General features: G+C 43.8%; 1 protein-coding gene across 2 annotated transcripts in view; it reads right to left on the reverse strand.

Moving 5' to 3' along the window:
• Positions 1 to 11,983: 11,983 nt before the first annotated feature.
• RFWD3 (ring finger and WD repeat domain 3) overlaps positions 11,984 to 19,291 on the reverse strand; it is a 57,170-nt gene continuing 49,862 nt past the window's right edge. For both annotated transcript variants that reach the window (XM_032284431.1, XM_032284432.1), the window contains exons 11-13: positions 17,961 to 18,175; positions 15,822 to 16,033; positions 11,984 to 12,392 (exon numbers count right to left, since the gene is read on the reverse strand). In XM_032284431.1, the coding sequence (XP_032140322.1) occupies positions 12,249 to 12,392; positions 15,822 to 16,033; positions 17,961 to 18,175 (571 nt within the window). In that variant the 3' untranslated portion in view covers positions 11,984 to 12,248. The remainder of the gene's footprint in view (positions 12,393 to 15,821; positions 16,034 to 17,960; positions 18,176 to 19,291) is intronic.

The following is a 19,291-nucleotide window of genomic DNA, read 5'->3' on the forward strand; positions in this document are numbered from 1 at the left end:
AAAAAAAAAAAAAAAAAAAAAAAAAAAAGAAGGCCTGTGTGCTGAATTGAAATGAGGAAAAAGAGGAATGGAAGAAGCAGTGAGTGGGGTGAGTCAGAGAACTGGCCAGAAGTCAGATCATATAAAGTCTTTTCTTTTCTCTTTAATTATTATTATATTTATTTTTAATAGAGACAAGAGTCTCACTCTGTTGCCCAGGCTGGTCTTGAACCTGAGCTCAAGTGATCCTTCTGCCTCAGCCTCTCAAAGTACTGGGATTACAGGTGTAAGCCATCAAGCCTGGTCAATAGAAGGCCCTATACATACATGTAATAGGGGATGCTTCTGATTTCAAACATGACTAATAGTTTATATTTCCACAGAAATAAAACCATAAAAACTAGATGAAGCATATAAAGCATCTTTGGAAGGAATAAGAAAGAAACCAATGCAGTCAGGAAACAAGAGGCTACCATCCTTGAGAAAAGTGGTTTACACAGGGAAGCTCCAGCCAAGATTTTTATCTTTTTTTTTTTTTTTGAGATGGAGTCTTGCTCCACCACCCAGGCTGGAGTGCAGTGGTGCGATCTTGCCTTACTACAACTTCCACGTCCCGGGTTCAAGCAATCTCCTGTCTTAGCCTCTCGAGTAGCTGGGATTACAGGCACTGCCCACGAATCCTGGCTTATTTTTGTATTTTTAGTGCAGACGGGGTTTCACCGTATTGGTCAGACTGGTCTCAAACTCCTGACCTTAGGTGATCCACTTGCCTCAGCCTCCTGAAGTGCTGAGATTACAGGCATGAACCACCATGCCCAGCCTCACATTTTTTTTTAAAGCATACTGTCCAATTTGTGGCTCAGAGGAATCAAGCTCTTCTAGAAAGTAATAATCCTCTTTTTTTTTTCCTTGAGACAGTCTCGTTCTGTCGCCAGGCTGGAGTGCAGTGACACAATCTCGGCTTACTGCAACCTCTGCCTCCAGGGTTCAAGTGAGTCTCCTGTCTCAGCCTCCTGAGTAGCTGGGACTACAGGCATGTGCCATGACGCCCAGCTAATTTTTGTATTTTTAGTAGATATGAGGTTTCACCATGTTGGCCAGGGTGGTCTTGATCTCTTGACGTCATGATCCATTCCCCACGGCCTCCCAAAGTGCTGGGATTACAGGCATGAGTCACTGTGCTCGGCTGAAAGTAACCATCTTTATTGGGCTAAAAATACACAGGTGAGAGTTCAGAGCCCCGAAGTGAGATAAGGGTCAAAACACTACAGACCCTTAAGAAACCAGAGAGATAGAGCCAAAAAGCCAAAAATCTGTGAAGAAATGTTTCTCAAGTCACTTGCTGACTCCTAACTGTGCATGCACAGAATGAGACTTTAACAAAGCCAGAAGCAAACAATAGCTAAGAGAGTAATAACTGAACAGAAGCTTCAGCAGCCCCACAAGTGCTGGGGAAATCAGTGTTAACGTTTAAACCCTGCCAAGGTATAAAAACCTTGGCCAACACTCTGGGCTTTTAACTGAGGCCTTAAAAGGGCTACACCCTAGGAATAAAGGCCACATCCCAGGAGAAAGTACAACACCCTAGGAATAAGGACCTTGCCCTAGAATAAAGCACAAAACTACAATAGACCAATCCCAATAAAGCCTAAAACATGCCTCAATGAGATCAAGGTGATCCACCACTACTCTGTCTGTAAGAAGAAAACTTCAACTGTTTTGAAAGAAAAATTACATCATCCAGAGCCTCTATAATTTTTGATTCATTGCTAGACCATGCAGATAAAAAGATAACGAGAAAAAGTCTATCTCAAAAAAAAAAAAAAAATCAAACAGACATTCTAGAATGAATTAAAATTAAAATTTAAAATTTATTATATGATGGCAAGTCACAGTGGCCCATAATCCCAGCACTCTGAGAGGCCAAGGCTGGCAGGCAGATCACTTGAGCCCAGGAGTTCCAGATCACTCTGGCCAACATGGCAAAACCCTGTCTATACTAAAAATACAAAAATTAGCTGGGCGTGGTGGTGTGTGCCTTGGTCACAGCTACTTGGAAGGCTGAGGCACAAGAATCACTTGAGCCCGGAAGGACAGGATGCAGTGAGCTGCGATTGTGCCACTGTACTCCAGCCTGGTGAGAGAGTGAGACTCCATCTCAAAAAAAAAAAAAAAAAAAAAAAAAAAAATTATATAATTTTAACAGCAGACAGGACATTGCAGAAGACAGAATTAGTGAACGGGCCACAGGTTAACAGAAAATACCTAAACAAAACAAAACAAAAACAGAAGGAAAAGAATTTAAAAAAATAAGAGATATGTAGGACACAATCAAAATGTAGAGTCTCAAAAGGAGAGGAGAAGGAGAATAGGGCAGGCTCAGTACGTGAGGAGGCAATGTCATGTGTTTTCCCAGATTGATGAAAGAAATCAACCTATAGCTTCAAGAAGTTCCATGAGACCAGATGTGGTGGCATATGCTTGTAATTCCAGCACTTTGGAAGGCTGAGGCAGAACTACTTGACTCCAGGAGTTCCGAACCAGCCTGGGCAATACAGTAAGACTCCATCTCTACCAAAAATAAAAAATTAGCTGAGTGTGATGGCACATTCCTGTGGTCCCAGCTCATCAGGAGGCTGAGGTGGGGAAATGGCTGCAGCCCAGAGTCTGAGGCCGCAGTGAGCTATGACTGCGCCACTACACTGCAGCCTGAATGACAGAGCTCCTATCTACAAATAAAGAGCCCCTGTCTCAAAAAAGAAAAAAAAAAAAAAAGTTAAAATGGTGACTTTTATGTTAATACAAAATTTTTAAAAATACAATTGGGTCTTTTTTTTTTTTTTTTGAGACAGTTTTGCTCATACTACCCAGGCTGGAGTACAGTGATACAATCTTGGCTCACTGCAACCCCCGCCTCCTGGGTTCAACTGATTCTCCTGCCTCAGCCTCCCAAGTAGCTGAGATTACAGACACCTGCCACCACATCCAGCTAATTTTGTATTTTTAGTAGAGATGGGGTTTCTCTATGTTGGTCAGGCTCGTCTCGAACTCCTGACCTCAGGTGATCCACCTGCCTCGGCCTCCCAAAGTGCTGGGATTACAGGCATGAACCACCGAGGCCAGCCAGGGTCTATTTTTTTTAAAGGAGGTGAAATAAAGACATTTTCAGACATACAAAAGCCTAGAGAATTCATTGCCAGCTGACTTGCATTACCCTAGTGTTGGAAATAGATGCTCAGGGCACTGAGACAAAGGATCTTTCAGCAACACAATTTTTACTTCCTGGACTGCAGTAAATGTACTCTTACTAGCCATCTTGCCATGAGAGCATATTGAACAAAGGAAAAACAGACACATTTATTCCTTACAAATTTGGGGTTGTCCCTTATCGCTGTGTCTGATCTCCGCTGGCTGGAGCCAGACCTCAGAATCTAAACTAAAACCCGATTGGCTAATAACTTAAAACTTTTCTAAACAGGTAAAAGCAATGGAGAGCTGAGACATGCCTGTGAGCACGTCCAGCACAGATACCTTTGTTAAAGATAAGGACATAGAGTATACTACATACCTGTAAGCACAGCATGTTTAACAGCTACACAGGATAGGGCTTAACGAAGTTATTAGCACACTTATTCTTTAACAAGAAAGGAAACTTTAAAAAGGAACTTTTAAAGTTTACTTCCCAAACCTAGGCTGACGGAAAGTGATCCCAGTTGGTAGCCCAGGACTGCACGAAGAAGTAGGAGCACTGGAAGGGTCAATATGGGGACAATTAATACCACTAATTATTTTAGACAACCATAATGACAGATTTAGAACATATCTAAAAGTAAAATATGTGACTCCCATAGCACATAGCATATAATCAAGGATGCAGATTATACTAGCTAGGCCCAAGAATTTAGGGTGGACACTAAAACAACACATGAATGTATAAGTGTAAAGCTAATAGAAGAGAAAAAACAATCCAGGTGCAGTGGCTCATGCCAGTAAGCCCAGCACTTTGGGAGGCTGAGGCAGGCGGATCACTTGAAGTCAGGAGTTCGAGATCAGCCTGGCCAACATGGAGAAATCCCATTTCTACTAAAAATACAAACATTGGCCGGGTGCAGTGGCTCATGCCTGTAATCCTAGCACTTTGGGAGGCTAAAGTGGGCGGATCGCTTGAGGTCAGGAGTTCAGGACCTGGCCAACATGGTGAAACCCTGTCTCTACCAAAAATACAAAAAATTAGCTGGGTGCGGTAGCATGTGCCTGTAGTCCCAGCTACTTGGGAGGCTGAGGCAGGAGAATCTCTGGAACCTGGGAGGCAGAGGTTGCAGTGACCTGAGATTGTGCCACTGCACTCCAGCCTGGGAGACAGAGTGAGACTCTGTCTCGAAAAAATAAAAATAAAAATAAAAAAATAATAAAAATACAAAAATTACCAGTGCACGAGAATTGCTTGAACCAGGGAGACAGATTGCAGTGAGCTGAGATTGTGCCACTGCACTCCAGCCTGAGCAACAGAATGAGACTCTGTCTCAAATAAAAGAAGAGAAAAAACGCTGAAATGAAAAGCATTTGATTAATCCAAAATAAGGCAAAAAGGATAGGAATAAAGTAACAGAATAGAAGGGATAAATAGAAAACAATTGCATTAGGCTTATTATCTACTTAAAGCTAAATGCAAAGGGAAGCTCTTGGAGGGTTTTTAGCAAGAATATAATATAATCCCAAGCAAAAGCAGACAGAGGTGGGGCCTTCAACGACCTCACAGTTACCCTTCCAGCGCTAAGCATGATTTGGGCACACAGGGAGCATCACTGAAGACATACTGGATCAGTGACGCTGCCTCTTGCTATTGGAGAGTTGCTGAAAGGGTCATACTTCCCTGAAGCCTTCTCTTACCTTCCCTCATTTACTGCACAAAGTGAGAAGAGGAGGTTGGGCAGGCCACTTTCTCCCATTTCTTTTTTTTTTTTTTGGGACGGAGTTTCGCTTTTGTTACCCAGGCTGGAGTGCAATGGCGCGATCTCGGCTCACCGCAACCTCCGCCTCCTGGGTTCAGGCAATTCTCCTGCCTCAGCCTCCTGAGTAGCTGGGATTACAGGCACGCGCCACCATGCCCAGCTAATTTTTTGTATTTTTAGTAGAGACGGGGTTTCACCGTGTTGACCAGGATGGTCTCAATTTCTTGACCTCGTGATCCACCCGCCTCGGCCTCCCAAAGTGCTGGGATTACAGGCTTGAGCCACCGCGCCCGGCCTCCCATTTCTTAATATCTTTTTCATTTGAAGATTATGGCAGCTTTCAAAGTAGAGGAATCTTTTCTGAAACTTGACCATGCAGCCGCATCACCAGGAGCAATTTTCTTTCTTTTTTTTTTTGCAAGAGTCTTGCTCTGTCACCAGATTGGAGTGCAGTGGCGCGATCTTGGCTCACTGTAACCTCCATCTCCAGGGTTCAAGGGATTCTCCTGCCTCAGCCTCCCAAGTAGCTGATGCCTGCAACCATGCCCAACTAATGTTTGCATTTCTAGTAGTGATGGGGTTTCACCCAGGATGGTCTCCATTTCTTGACCTCCTGATCCGCCTGCCTCCCAAAGTGCTGGGATTACAGGCATGAGCCACTGCACCTGGCCACCAGGAGCAATTTTCAAAAATTTCTTTGTGCTTTTCATTTTTTTTTTTTTTTTTTTTTTTTTTTGAGACAGACTCTTGCTCTGTTGCCCAGGCTGGAGTGCAGTGGCACAGTCACAGCTTCTCAGCTTACTGCAGTCTTGACTTCCTGGGCTTAACAGATCCTCTTGCCTGTCGCAGCCTCCCAAGTAACTGGGACTACAGGCATGTGCCACCATGCCTATTTTTTTTTTTTTTTTTTAAAGCAGAGACAAAGTCTTGCTGTTGCTCAGGCTGGTCTAAAACTCATAGGTTCAAGCAATTCTCCTGCCTCAGCCTCCCAAAGTGCTGGGATTATGGGACTGAGCCACCCCTAACAACTAACTCAGCACTGGTCTCTGCTGCTCTTTGGCTACTATCGGTCTAGTGCATGATTGCACTGGTGGTATTCTTTCCCTTCGATAACTTCCTGACCTTTGCCTTATCCAAGACTTCAAGATCAAACAGAAGTAACATTGACCCATAAAGTTTTAACACTTTTACCCTGAAATTTTTTTATCTGCTAATGCCTTTCCCCCAAGTCTCAACATTTCTGGTTTCTGCACTGGTGGTGTTCTTTCCCTTAGGTAACTTCCTGACCTTTGCCATATCCAAGACTTCAAGATAAAACAGAAGTAACATTGACTCATAAAGTTTTAACACTTTTACCCTGAAATTTTTTTATCTGTTAATGCCCTTCCCCCAAGTCTCAACAAATGGTTTCCCCTGGGAAAATTAACTCCTTGTCAATATTGTTATTTTTATATTCATTCACTTAGCAGTAATTTTTGGAGCAGTCCTGTGTATCACCTGCTTTGGGGATATAGCACTGTGGTTAGGAGAACCAGCTTAGCCCAGCCAGGTTCCACTGCGTGCTCCAACGTTGCCTGCTGCTGTGTCATTCTGGGTTCTCTGAGAAGCACTTTCCAGATAACATTAGCAATGCAAAACACTAGGAGTAAAGCCAGGCTGGTGTGGTGGCTCATGCCTGTAATCCCAGCACTTTGGGAGGCCAAGGTGGGCAGATCGCCTGAGGTCAAGAGTTCGAGACCAGCCTGGCCAGTATGGCAAAACCCCACCTCTACTAAAAATACAAAAATTAGCCAGGCATGGTGGCTTGTTCCTGTAATCCCAGCTACACTGGAGGCTGAGGCAGGAGAACTGCTTGAACCCAGGAGGCGGAGGTTGCAATGAATAGAGATGGTGCCACTGCACTCCAGCCTGGGTGATAGAGCAAGACTCTGTCTCAAAAGAAAAAGAAAAAAGAAGGCCGGGAGCGGTGGCTCATGCCTGTAATCCCAATGCTTTGGGAGGCCGAGGTGCGTGGATCATGAGGTCAGGAGATGAAGACTATCCTAGCTAACACGGTGAGACCCCGTCTCTACTAAAAATACAAAAAACTAGCTGGCCATGGTGGCACATGCCTGTAGTCCCAGCTACTCAGGAGGCTGATGGAGGAAAATCGCTTGAACCCAAATGTGGAGGTTGCAGTAAGCCAAGACTGGGCCACTGCACTCCAGCCTGGGTTACAGAGCCAGACTCTGCCTCAAAAAAAAAAATAAATAAAATAAATAAATAAATAAATAAAATAAAAGAGAAGAAAAAAAGAAGCAAACCTCCCAGAAATGGGAACATCTCTGCCAAGCTCACACATTGGCTGGGAGCAACCCTTAGGGAGTATGGCCTCACAGTGAACACAACGATGGGTTTCAGGGCACAGCAGCTGGGACCATTGGTCAATTACATTTCTCACAGTTGCAGATTTGAAAGGTAGGGTGTGTGTGTGTGTACATTTTTTTTTTTTTTTTTTTTTTTAAGATGAAGTCTCGCTCTGTTGCCCAGGCGGAGTGTAGTGGCTCAATCTCAGCTCACTGCAACCTCCACCTCCTGGGTTTAAGCGATTCTCCTGCCTCAGCCTCCTGAGTAGCTGAGATTACAGCACACTTGGCTAATTTTTTTGTATTTTTGGTAGAGACAGGGTTTCACCATACTAGCCAGGCTGGTCTCAAACTCCTGACCTCATGATCTGCCCACCTTGGACTCCCAAAGTGCTGAGATTACAGGAGTAAGCCACTGTGCCTGGCTGAACAGTGCCCATCAAAGTCTCAGTGTTGCTCCCTGTTGCTGACAAGTTGGACATTCAGAGGCTGGAGTAGCTGGATCTGCCTTGGTGAGTAGGACTCCATGCTGCTGAGCTCACATGTCACTTCCATGTATGTCACTGTGGCTGCTCTGTTCCTGTGCCCAGCATGACAGGTCTGGAGGAGCTAAAGCCTAGCTCATGTCAATTAGCTGACTCATTTTGCTTACTTGGTTGCTCAGTGCCTCTTCCATGGTGGAGGCTTTCTGGTGGGCATTATTAAGAGATACAAAAATCTTTATATATTGTACCCACTCCCATATGTTCATCCACATGCCTCTACCCCAGGCCAGGCCACTGGACCTTGTCCAGGAATCTTTATATATTCTCATCTTCCATGCAAAGTGAAATGACTAAGGGCACATCCAGCATCTCCACCTGTTGGGAAAATTTTTCACTCTCCACCACCTTCCAGAATCACACTTATATTCTTTAGGTCTTTAATGGTGGTTCTAATCTTCACCAGTCCCCATCCTCCCAATGGAACATTGTTTTTATTTATTTACTTTTTTGTTAGTTATCATTGGTTTATTATAAAAGCAAGATACAGAAATTATTTATATAACGAAAGATTTCAGAACTTCAGTAGAATGGGCAGCTTCACGTTGATGCCATTTCAACAGTGACTTTTTTCAGTCAATGTACTTTCCAAGAACATCATCATCTCTAAATAGGAAACAAATCTTGTCATCTAGAACTACTTTGGTGCTATGGAAAAAAAAAAAAAAAAAAAGAACTACTTTGGTGCTTCCAATATTCTGAGAGAACTTTATCTCCAACTTTCACACAAACAGGTTGAATCTCTTCACCCTTTCCTTTAGAACCCAATCAAGGGCCAGGCACGGTGGCTCAAGCCTGTAATCCCAGCACTATGGGAGGCTGAGGCGGGTGGACTGACTGTTCTTAAGATGCAAACACACTGCTTTCCACTGGCAACAGCAAAATAGAACTGCAAGTTAAAGCCTCAACTACTTCACTAGTTTGAAAAAGAGAAAAATCTATGGCCTGGTGAGGTGGCTCATGTCTGTAATCCCAGCACTTTGGGAGGCTGTCAAGATGGGCAAATCACTTGAGGTCAGGTAGTGGAGACCAGCATGGCCAACATGGTGAAACCCCATCTCTACTGAAAACATGGAAACAGGCCAGGCATGGTGGCAGGCACCTGTAATCCCAGGTACTCGGGGATTACCTGGGCAGGAGGCTGAGGCAGGAGAATCGCTTGAACCCAGAAGGCAGAGATTGCAGTGAGTAAGCTGAGATTATACTACTGAGGGAACTGAGTGAGACTCAGTTTCCAAAAAAAAAAAAAAAAAAAAGGAGAAATCTACCAGGCTGGGATTATACCCCTCTCCCAAGAGGTAGACATGTTCCTGCCTCTAGAAGTCAAAGAGACAAAAGACACTAGGCCATTATACATGGCAAAGTCTTTATTTTCATATTTACATTAAAACATAGTGTACAAACAGAGTTCTCACTGCCCTGTTTTCAAAGCAGGGGCAAGGATACATACAACAACAAGATATTTTGAGTTTGTTTAACTCCAAATCCTCAAGTAGAAGAAAAAACCATAGATACAGTGGCAAAGGAATATGGTGGGGCAGAGAGCCTGGTGGAACCCAGAAGCCTAAAGCCTGCATCTATTCCCCTTGTCCCCATCTATGTGATGTCCTGCAACGGGGATTGGGAATGGGGACAAGGTTTTGTTTTCTGAGATAGAGCCAGCCTCGCTCTGTCGCCCAGGCTGGAGTTTAGTGGCACAATCTCAGCTTACTGCAAACTCTGCCTCCCGGTTTTAAGCGATTCCCCTGCCTCAGCCTCCCAAGTAGCTGGGACTACAGGCACATGCCACTGTGTCCAGCTAATTTTTGTATTTTTATTACAAAATTTTAATTTCACCATGTTGGCCAGGCTGGACAAAGGTTTTTTTCCTTTGGAGAAATTAGTCACAGTTACATGAATTTGCTTCCAAAACATCCAAACTTAACGTACAATTGCAAGGACTGGCAAGACTTAGGATTCACCTAAGGTCTCTCATAGTTAAGTCCCTTGCTTCCTATTCTTAGGGCAATCAATCAGCATCAGTTGAGTGTACTTCAAAGCAAGTCAAATTCTAATCCTGCCCAGGCCCAAAAACGAAGCCAGCCAGGGCTTGACCGCCTGTATCTTCTCAGTGGCAATCTACTGAAGCCAGATGAGTTCTGCTTTTTAACGCCAATCCTATTCTGCCACTGCAACTCCAGGCCTGGGCAGCCACTCTTAATCATCAACATATCAAAAGGAATATCTCCTCTGAGAAAAGAACTTTTCTCGGGTTCTAGAAGCTAGCTTTTACAAAAGACGTCTCCAAATAGGGGCTGGGTACACTGGCCCATGCCTATAATCTCAGCACTTTAGGAGGCCAAGACAGGAGGATTGCTTGAGGCCAGGAGTTCAAGACCAGCCTGGGCAAAATAGTAAAACATCCGTTTCTACAAAAAATTTAAAAAAGGAAAAAATGATGTCCTAAAATACTAAAGGGTCATTAAAAGGCACAACAAGAACTTGGAACTCTGGGGAAATCTACTGCAATAACCCCTTGCTGGAGAGAAAGATCTTAGAAAGAGCTCTTGGGGGCGAGCGGGGCGGGGGGGGGGGTAGAAAAAAAAATAGCTCTTGAACTGACAGGTCAGAAGTGTTTTATAATAAAAACAATAACATCTCTTCACTAATCATTTGAGAAAATAAGACTGCAGACGCTGACCTGCCAACATCTTTAAGCATATTCTGTTGAGGATAGTCGTTTGGCGAAGCAGTCTAAGCAAAGCAAAAAAATAAAATATAACTCAGCCCTCTATTGGAGAGAAGTGACGCTCCCAAAGTTGGTCAATCCAGGTATGGAATGAATGTTGGTAGGTACCTCCCTGCCATTCGCATAGGTTTCCCAAACACTATTCCTGAGAACAGCCATTTTATTAACAACATTTTAAGAAAAGGTTAGGGAGACAAATCAGAGGAAATTGGAATCAAACATCAGCTTCATATAGGGAAGGCTTTACCTGGAAAGTATAAAAAACACTTATGAACAGCCCCTCAGACTGAGGAATTGGCTTTATTTAGATAGGAACTCTTTCAAAATGGGACAAGTTTTTCTCATATTTTCTTTTTTTATTTTCTTTTTTTGTTTATCTGACATCCAGGAACTTCTCATGTTCTCAACAGAAGTCTGAATAAATTTTGTAAACTCTTTTATGTTATTGCTCTTAATCTCTGACACTAGGGGAGACTCAAGCAAAAGCTTTGACATACCCCTCATCTTTTCCAGGCAAGAGACAGAGAGTGTTCTTTAAAGCACTAGCCTGGATAAAATCCTGAGATCCTAGGCTGGCTAGAAAAAGCAAAGTCTTCCCCATTGCTCAAACAACTGGCCTCTTTCCTTACTTCTCACAAAGTAATTGAGGAGAATTAGGAACTTAATGCACAAGTCATTAGCAAAGGGAAAAGTTCACTAGCTGCTTCCATCACTGGGCCTGCCAGTGTTCCAGCGCTTCATACCTAAAACACAAGCATTGTTCCTGCCGGGTGCGGTGGCTCACACCTGTAATCCCAGCACTTTGGGAGGTCGAGGCCGGCGGATCACGAGGTCAAGAGATCGAGACCATCCTGGCCAATGTGGTGAAACCCCGTCTCTACTAAAAATACAAAAATTAGCTGGGCACGGCAATGCGTGCCTATAGTCCCAGCTACTCCAGAGGCTGAGGCAGGAAAATCACTTGAACCCGGGAGGCAGAGGTTGCAGGTTGCAGTGAGCCAAGATGACATTACTGCACTCCAGCCTGGGCAACAGAGCGAGACTCCATCTCAAAAAACAAACAAAAAAAAACAAATGTTGTTGCCACAAAGCACACCCAGATGTGCTCTATCACATACTTCTGTGGGGATAAGACAAATTACTAAAAGATGTCAGCCTTCAAGGTCAGAAATAAACCAGACATAAGGTTCTACAGTGCCCTCTTGTGTTCAACTGAATAATACTCTTTTACATCTACGTTGCATCAAATCAGTATCAAGATGAAGGTTGGTCCTTTCAAGGATACCTAAGTGACAAAACAACTCAGGTGGGGTGTCATATTTCCCAGAAAACGCTTAAACGCTAATGCCCACACACATCCTAGATGACTGATGAGAGGACACTCTCTAAGGTCCAGAAAATCACATAGAAAATAAAATAAGAATTTCCAGCAAACAATAATGGTCAATGAAGGCTTTAAACCCAAGAAATGGATAATGTAGATAAAGTACCCATCAATTACTCTTTTAGTGGACATAACAGATACACAGTCTGTAGCGTCTCAGTGACATGGAGTCCTAGAATCATACTAATGGAACAAACCATGATCCCCAATATTCTAGGCTGCAGACAGTAAACAGGGATTTTGCTTGGGGCTGCTAGGTGCTAGCAAACAACATTTAAACCTAATCAGCAGCATGCCTGAAAGGTTTCAAGACCATGGTCACTCCCACTTATAGATGTGGACTATCTTCTCTGTTAAGGTGGCCAAGTAGCTGTTATGGTTCACCTCAAATGGGCAGATGTCCAAGACAGGCTGAGCAGTCTGCAGTTCCTGGATCAATGAGCCACTGGAAGCATCCCACAGCTGAAGAAAGCAAGCAGAGAGAAGGGTCAGAAGTCAATCAGTTCACCCAGGGGACTTGCTTTCTTTATCATCAAACAAGTCAGAAAAGGCTGCAGAGAGAACACTACCTGGAGAGAAAAATAGTCAGGCCACCCCTAACCTTCGCAAGGTTATTCAAAGCCAGCACGCCTGACATAGTTCAGGTACAGCCACATCTACTGTAATTAGCAATTAGTCTACCTATAAGTAGATCTGAAAATAGAGCCCAGATTCCACTCCTTCAATCTATGTGCCAGGCTCATCTAGGGACAGAAGGGCCAATAAGATAAAGTCCCTGTCCTTGGCCTCATGGAACTCACCTTTTTTTTTTTTGGTGGGGTGGGTCACAGTCTCGCTCTTGTCACCCAGGCTGGAGTGCCCTGGCATGATCTTGGCTCACTGCAACCTCCACCTCCCAGGTTCAAGCGATTCTCCTGCCTCAGCCTCCCAAGTAGCTGGGACTACAGGTGCTTGCCACCACACCCAGCTAATTTTCTTGTATTTTTGGTAGAGATGGGGTTTCACCATGTTGGCCAGGCTGGGCTCGAACTCCTGACCTCAGAAGATCTGCCCATCTTGGCCTCCCAAAGTGCTGGGATTACAGGCATGAGCCACTGCGTCTGGCCTCTAAAAATTTATTATTGGCCAGGCATGGTGGCTCACACCTGTAATTCCAACACTTTGGGAGGCAAAGATGGGAGGATACCTTGAGGATAGGAGATTGAAACCAGCTAGGGCAATATAGCAAGATTCCCATCTCTACAAGAAATTTAAAAATTAGCCAGGTGTGGTGGTGCATGCCTGCAGTTCCAGCTACTCAAGAGGCTGAAAGAGGATTGCTTGAGCTAAGGAGGCTACAGTGAGCCATGATTACACCACTGCACTCCAGCCAGGACAGAGCAAGATACTGTTTCTTTAAAAAAAAAAAAAAGCAAAGAAAAACATTTTAAAGTATTAAAAAGTAGAGACAGCCAGGCATGGTAGCCTACACCTGCAGTCCCAGCTACTTGGGAGGCTGAAGCACAAGAATCACTTGAAGCCAGGAGGTGGAGGTTGCAGTAAGCCAAGATTGCACCTCTGCACCCCAGACTGGGTGACAGAGAGAGACCCTTTCTCAAAAAAAAAAAAAAAAAAAGTAGAGAGAGTCAGGCACAGTGGCTCATGCCTATAATTCCAACACTTTGGGAGTCTGGGGTGGACGGATCACTTAGGGCCAGGGTATAAGACCAGCCTGGCCAACAAGGCGAAACCCCATCTCTACTAAAAATACAAAAATAGCCAGGCATCATGGTGCACTTCTATAGCTACATGGGAGGCTAAAGCAGGAGAAAGGCTTGAACCCAGGAGGCGGAGGTTGCAGTGAGCCAAGATTGTGCTACTGTGTTACAGCCTGGGTAACAGAGCGATATTTTGTCTCAAGGCGGAAAAAAAAAAAAAAAAGATGGGCTGGGTGTGATGGCTCACACCTGTAATCCCAGCACTTTGGGAGGCTGAGGTGGGCAGATCACCTGAGGTTGGGAGCTCAAGACCAGCCTGACCAACATGAAGAAACCCTGTCTCTACTAAAAATACAAAATTAGGTGGATGTGGTAGTGCATGCCTGTAATCCTAGCTACTCAGAAGGCTGAGGCAGGAGAACAGCTTGAATTCAGGGGTGGAGGTTGTGGTGAGCTGAGATGGCGCCATTGCACTCTAGCCTGGACAAGAGCAAAACTCCGTCTCAAAAAAAAAAAAAAAAAGACATTTTCTTATATCTGGCATAATGTTATCATGCACAACAAAATTTAACAATTCTACAGTATTATCTAATATCTGGTGCATAATCAGCATTAAGTAAGGTCTACATTACATCTGGTGTTTATGAATTTTAATTGTCTCTTTTAACCTAGATCAGACCCAACCATCCCACCTTTTTTCTTCTGCCATTGACTTACTGTGGAAGCTGGATCAGCTGTCTTAGAGAACACCCCCCACCTGGACTGGTGTATATGCTTTCTGTGCTACCATTAAACTTGTTCTGTATTCCCTGCAACTCCAGTCAATGAAAGTTAGTGCTAGCTTCTAGAGTGGCACTATACAATATGGTGGCCTCTGGTTACACAAATTACTTATATTTAACTTGATTAAAGTAAAACATTAAGTTCTTCTGTGGCACTAAGCACACTTACAGTGCTCATGTGGCTAGTGTGACTGTATTAGAGGATGCTGCTCTAAGCCTTAATTAGACTCAGGTTCATGAACACCTCGGCCAGGTGCAGTGACTCACACCTGTAATCCCAGCACTTTGGGAGGTCCAGGCTGGCAGATCACTTGAGGTCAGGAGTTCAAGAACAGCCTGGCCAACGTGGTGAAACCCCATCACTATTAACAATACAAAAATTAGTCAGACGTGGTGGCAGGTGCCTGTAATCCCAGCTACTCAGGGGGCTGAGACAGGAGAATCACTTGAGCTAGGGAGGTGGACGTTGCAGCAGTGAGCCAAGATTGTGCCACTGCACTCCAGCCTGGGTGACAGACGGATTATTGTCTCCAAAAAAAAAAAAAAAAAAGGCCAGGCGCAGTGGCTCACACCTGTAATCCCAGCACTTTGGGGGGCCGAGGTGGGTGGATCACGAGGTCAAGAGATTGAGAATATCCTGGCCAACATGGTGAAACCCCGTCTACTGAAATTACAAAAAATTAGCTGGGCGTGGTGGCAAGCGCCTGTAGTCCCAGCTACTCAGGAGGCCGAGGCAGGAGAATTGCTTGAACCCAGGAGGCAGAGGGTGCAGTGAGCCGAGATTGGGCCACTGCCCTCCAGCCTGGCACGGGGCGACGAAGCAAGACTCTTTCCCCCAAAAAAAAAAAAAAAGACAGCTCATAGGAGGCACCATGTGCTTCCTATTGTCATCACATCAAAAAGATCCAATTATTTTTGGTTAACCCACCTATAGTGATGCTAAAATTGATCAACATGTTTAGGTGGTGACAGGCTGATTCTTCCACTGTAAAATTCCCCATCAATCTTTCATCTGTTTGTTTAATCCTGATTGATGAAGCTGAGGCCTGAATTAATTATTTTATTGAGGTTTCAGTACTGCCTTTACTTTCTTTCTTTAAAGATTCACACACAGTATGACCCCTGGAACTGTGGCTCAGTTAAAAAGAATGAGGTGACTCTATAGATATTGAAATGAAAACATCTCTAAGATAGGAAGGTAAATGGGAAAAGAAGAAACTACAAAGCAGTATGGAAAGCACAACTCATATGTAAACCAGGCAACGTCACATACACACATATGTGGATACGTGGGATTACATAGCAGAACTTTTTTGCTTTATGAGCTTCTGTAAAAAAATGTTCAAGTTTTCCCTTACCAATATTTTAAGCAAAACTACTTTTTATATGAAAGTAAAAAATGACAGGCTCACCAGGGCAGAATTTGCTGCTTCATCTCCAGTACAGACCAGGATGTTGCCATCATTCTCTGGGCTTTGGAAAATGGCATTTTTGGTCAACAGTTTGCAAGTGGGTCCTCCAAAAAATGTATGGACAGGCTGGCAGGAGCAGACCAGATTTCCAGTGTCATCCAGTCTGTAGGACATTTCCATCAGCACACTTCGTATTGTGGTATGATTTTTATCTATATGGGACAGAGAAATCAGTACTGCACCATGGGTATGCTATAAAAAACATTAACTAAGTACCCAAACCTCAGACACTTACAACCTACTTGGATAGAAAAGCCATAAATGCATTAAACCATCAAAAATAGCTACAAAACAAATAAAAGGACAAGAACAAAATATCACAGCATCAATGAAATTCAGAACCGTAGGCTAGAAATCAAGTTATCTACAATAGCTTTTGCTTAAGAGAAAAACAATTCTAAGAGTGAGTTACCTGTTTTAGTAAGATCAGTCTCCTGACAGACCTCTGCTGGGGGATTTCTCTCTCATGAATTCTCAGTAAAAGGTTTTTCCCTTCCCCCAGTGAGAACCTCATTAGCCCTAGGGACTGCACTTTTTTTTAAAGTGAAAGCATGCTATTACAGAAAGGGAAACAGGTATTTGAAATTCTGCTGGGAGGCAAACAAAAGCCAGAGAACAAAATAGAACCCCCAGGCTTTCTACACCAGTCATAGCAAATCACAGTCTTGGAGACAGCAGAGCTGTGGGATGACAAAGAACCCAAGGGTCTTTAGAGTTAAGTGCTACTGAGATGTTTCTCAGCTCAAACAAAACTTAAAAACATGTAGATCTACCCACAACTAGAAGGGGGGCATTTAATGACTAACTCTAATTAAACACCTGCCTGTTATAAATTTGTTTAATACAGTTGTTACCTCAGCATCTGTTTTTAGGGCTGGCATAAATTATTTGAAACCCAATGTACCCTGTCAACTTTGGCCTAGTTACAACATCCCTTCCCTGAGCGAGGTTCGCAATACAGCCCACTTGTCCCTCCCCTCAACCCCCACCCTTCCCCTAGGGTGGCCTATCCTGGATGGCCTAACCCCTCCTTCCCATTGGCCCTCTGAAGCATGCTGCCCTCTTTTCTTTAGGATCTATCAAGTAAGCTGTTTCCATTATTTCATGTGTTTTATGCACTGCCTTCTTTGCATCTCACTTGACCAACACACCTGAACCTAGCTTCTTTCCTATTCAGGGCTCTCCTAGAGAGTCGCTATCTCAAAGGAAATAAACTGGACACAGGTCAGACAAGAGCCACAAGGGTACCTGCCAGTATAAACAAATTCCCTGTGAGAGGGACACCTGGTCATGCGTCAGACAGGCATTAGGCCATCTACCAGGACAAAGGAGAATCCTGTGAAAGACACACTATGAACATTCACAACCAACTCCCTTGAGCCTCGCAGGACCGGGCTAGAGTTTATAGCCACTCTCCTGACAGAGACCTCAAGACCAAATTAGAAAGAAAAGACTTACAACACTGACCATCAGTACAGTTTATCAGGAATTTAGATTCGTGCCACTTAGCCTAGAAAGAAGCTGTGAATGAAGCACAGTCTGCTGTTAGGGGTTCCACCTCTGATTCCGAAGATGGAGATGTTCAGCTGGCTGAGCCCACACAACCACTGTTGTCCATCTCCCCTTATTTACCTTTGTTGGCCCAAATAAGGAGGAATAGACAATATGCTGGGTACTACATGGCTGCTCTAATCTGGGCTTTTCTCTCAGGGGAAGTGAAGTGAGGGGCAGGCAGAAGATAAAAAAGTGATCTCAAGGTGGCTCAATGACCTAAAGAGCTGGCCCCCTCATTCCACTACCGTTCTAAGTTGCAGGGCTCCTGAGTGGCTAATTCACTTTCAGAAGGACCTGGCAGAATATGCTTCAGTCCTCACATGTAAGAAGCAGGAAGGCAGGCTCTGTGGGGCAGTTTGGAGACACCATCCTTCCTATAGTAGCAAGAGCTTCAACATATCTTTTTAGCCTGTGAGGGGTACCACAGCCACCCAAAGGATAGGATCAAACTCTCCTTCCCTCTTCTCTACCATTGTGCTCCCAAATAAACCAAAGGAGGCCCCACAAGGACATTCCACTACTCACCAGGCCTGTAGGTCACAAGACAGTGCCGGGAGCTGTTTTCTGTCTGAAAGTCTGTGCAGCCACCTGGTTCCAAGGGCAGCACATGAGGCCAATGAGTAAAGTCCATTTTCCGTTCCCAGAAGGAAGCATCCTCCAAGTTTCCAGCCAGCACTCCACCATATGGAAATGCAGCAGAGGCAGCTCTGGGCATGTATGACAGGGAGACCAGTGGACATCTGAAGGGAAAGAAAGGAAACTGTATCTTACATTCCAAAACTTGGATGGCTCTATATCCCTCTACCAGGAAGCCTCAAGCACATTCCTACCTCTACAGAGGTTAAACACCTTTAGTCACTATCCTCTGACATCTGATAAAAATTATCACCCCTCTCGGTAGAAACAAAAGAGTATACATATAATATTCTGCACTTAATTTCAAGGGAGATACCAGATAGTCTAAAAAAAAAAGGAAAAAAATAACTAGGAAATTTAAGGGATAAAAAGATCACAATTTACTAGGAAGCTTGAGTAGTGTGAAGCTTGCAGAAATGGGGTTAGCCACATACAAAGAAAAGTCAGGAAAGAAACAAAGCTTAAATACGTAACAAAATAAAGATTCCAAGTTGTAGCTGACAGACCCCACAATTAAAATACAGCTAAAAGCAGCTATATTTAAATTTAGAAACAGGACTGTTTTAGATTTTCTAAATTTCCTTCTGCAAGCATATGACCAGGACTATACGCCAAGAATTCTCTGAGAAATATCATCCTTTAAAACGTGTTCCTAGGAACTCATTTCTGCTGTGAACTCCTTCATGCCAAAGTTGCTGAAGTGTCTACTTTGCCTGTTTTATTTCATTTTCCCTGTCGCAATAAAGGTAATCAAAGTAAACAAAAATAAAAATGAACAATACATACAAATACTCTTTCCTTGCCATTTTAAAACTTGCTGGGTTTTAGTTTGGTACTTGCTGGGCGTCATGGCTCATGCCTGTAAACCCAGCACTTAGGGAAGCCAATGTGGGAGAATCACTTGAGGTCAGGGGTTTGAGACTAGCCTGGCCAACACGGTGAAACCCTGTCTCTGCTAAAGACACAAAAGTTAGTCAGGCATGGTGGCACACACCTGTAGTCCCAAATACTCAGGAGGTAGAGGATGCAGTGAGCCAAGACTATGCCACTGCATTCCAGCCTGGCTTACAGAATAAGACGCTGTCTTAAGGAAAAAAGGAAAAAAAAAACAAAAAAACCTGCCACCAACAAAAAAACCTTGCTGTATTTTACTGTCTACTCTATGTGAGCATAGTTTTCAGTAAATAATTATTACTTTATTGATATCTTTATGTTTAGCT

Source organism: Sapajus apella, unplaced genomic scaffold, assembly GCF_009761245.1.
Source record: "Sapajus apella isolate SASKATOON/1434 unplaced genomic scaffold, GSC_monkey_1.0 scaffold15, whole genome shotgun sequence".
Taxonomy (NCBI): Eukaryota; Metazoa; Chordata; class Mammalia; order Primates; family Cebidae; genus Sapajus; species Sapajus apella.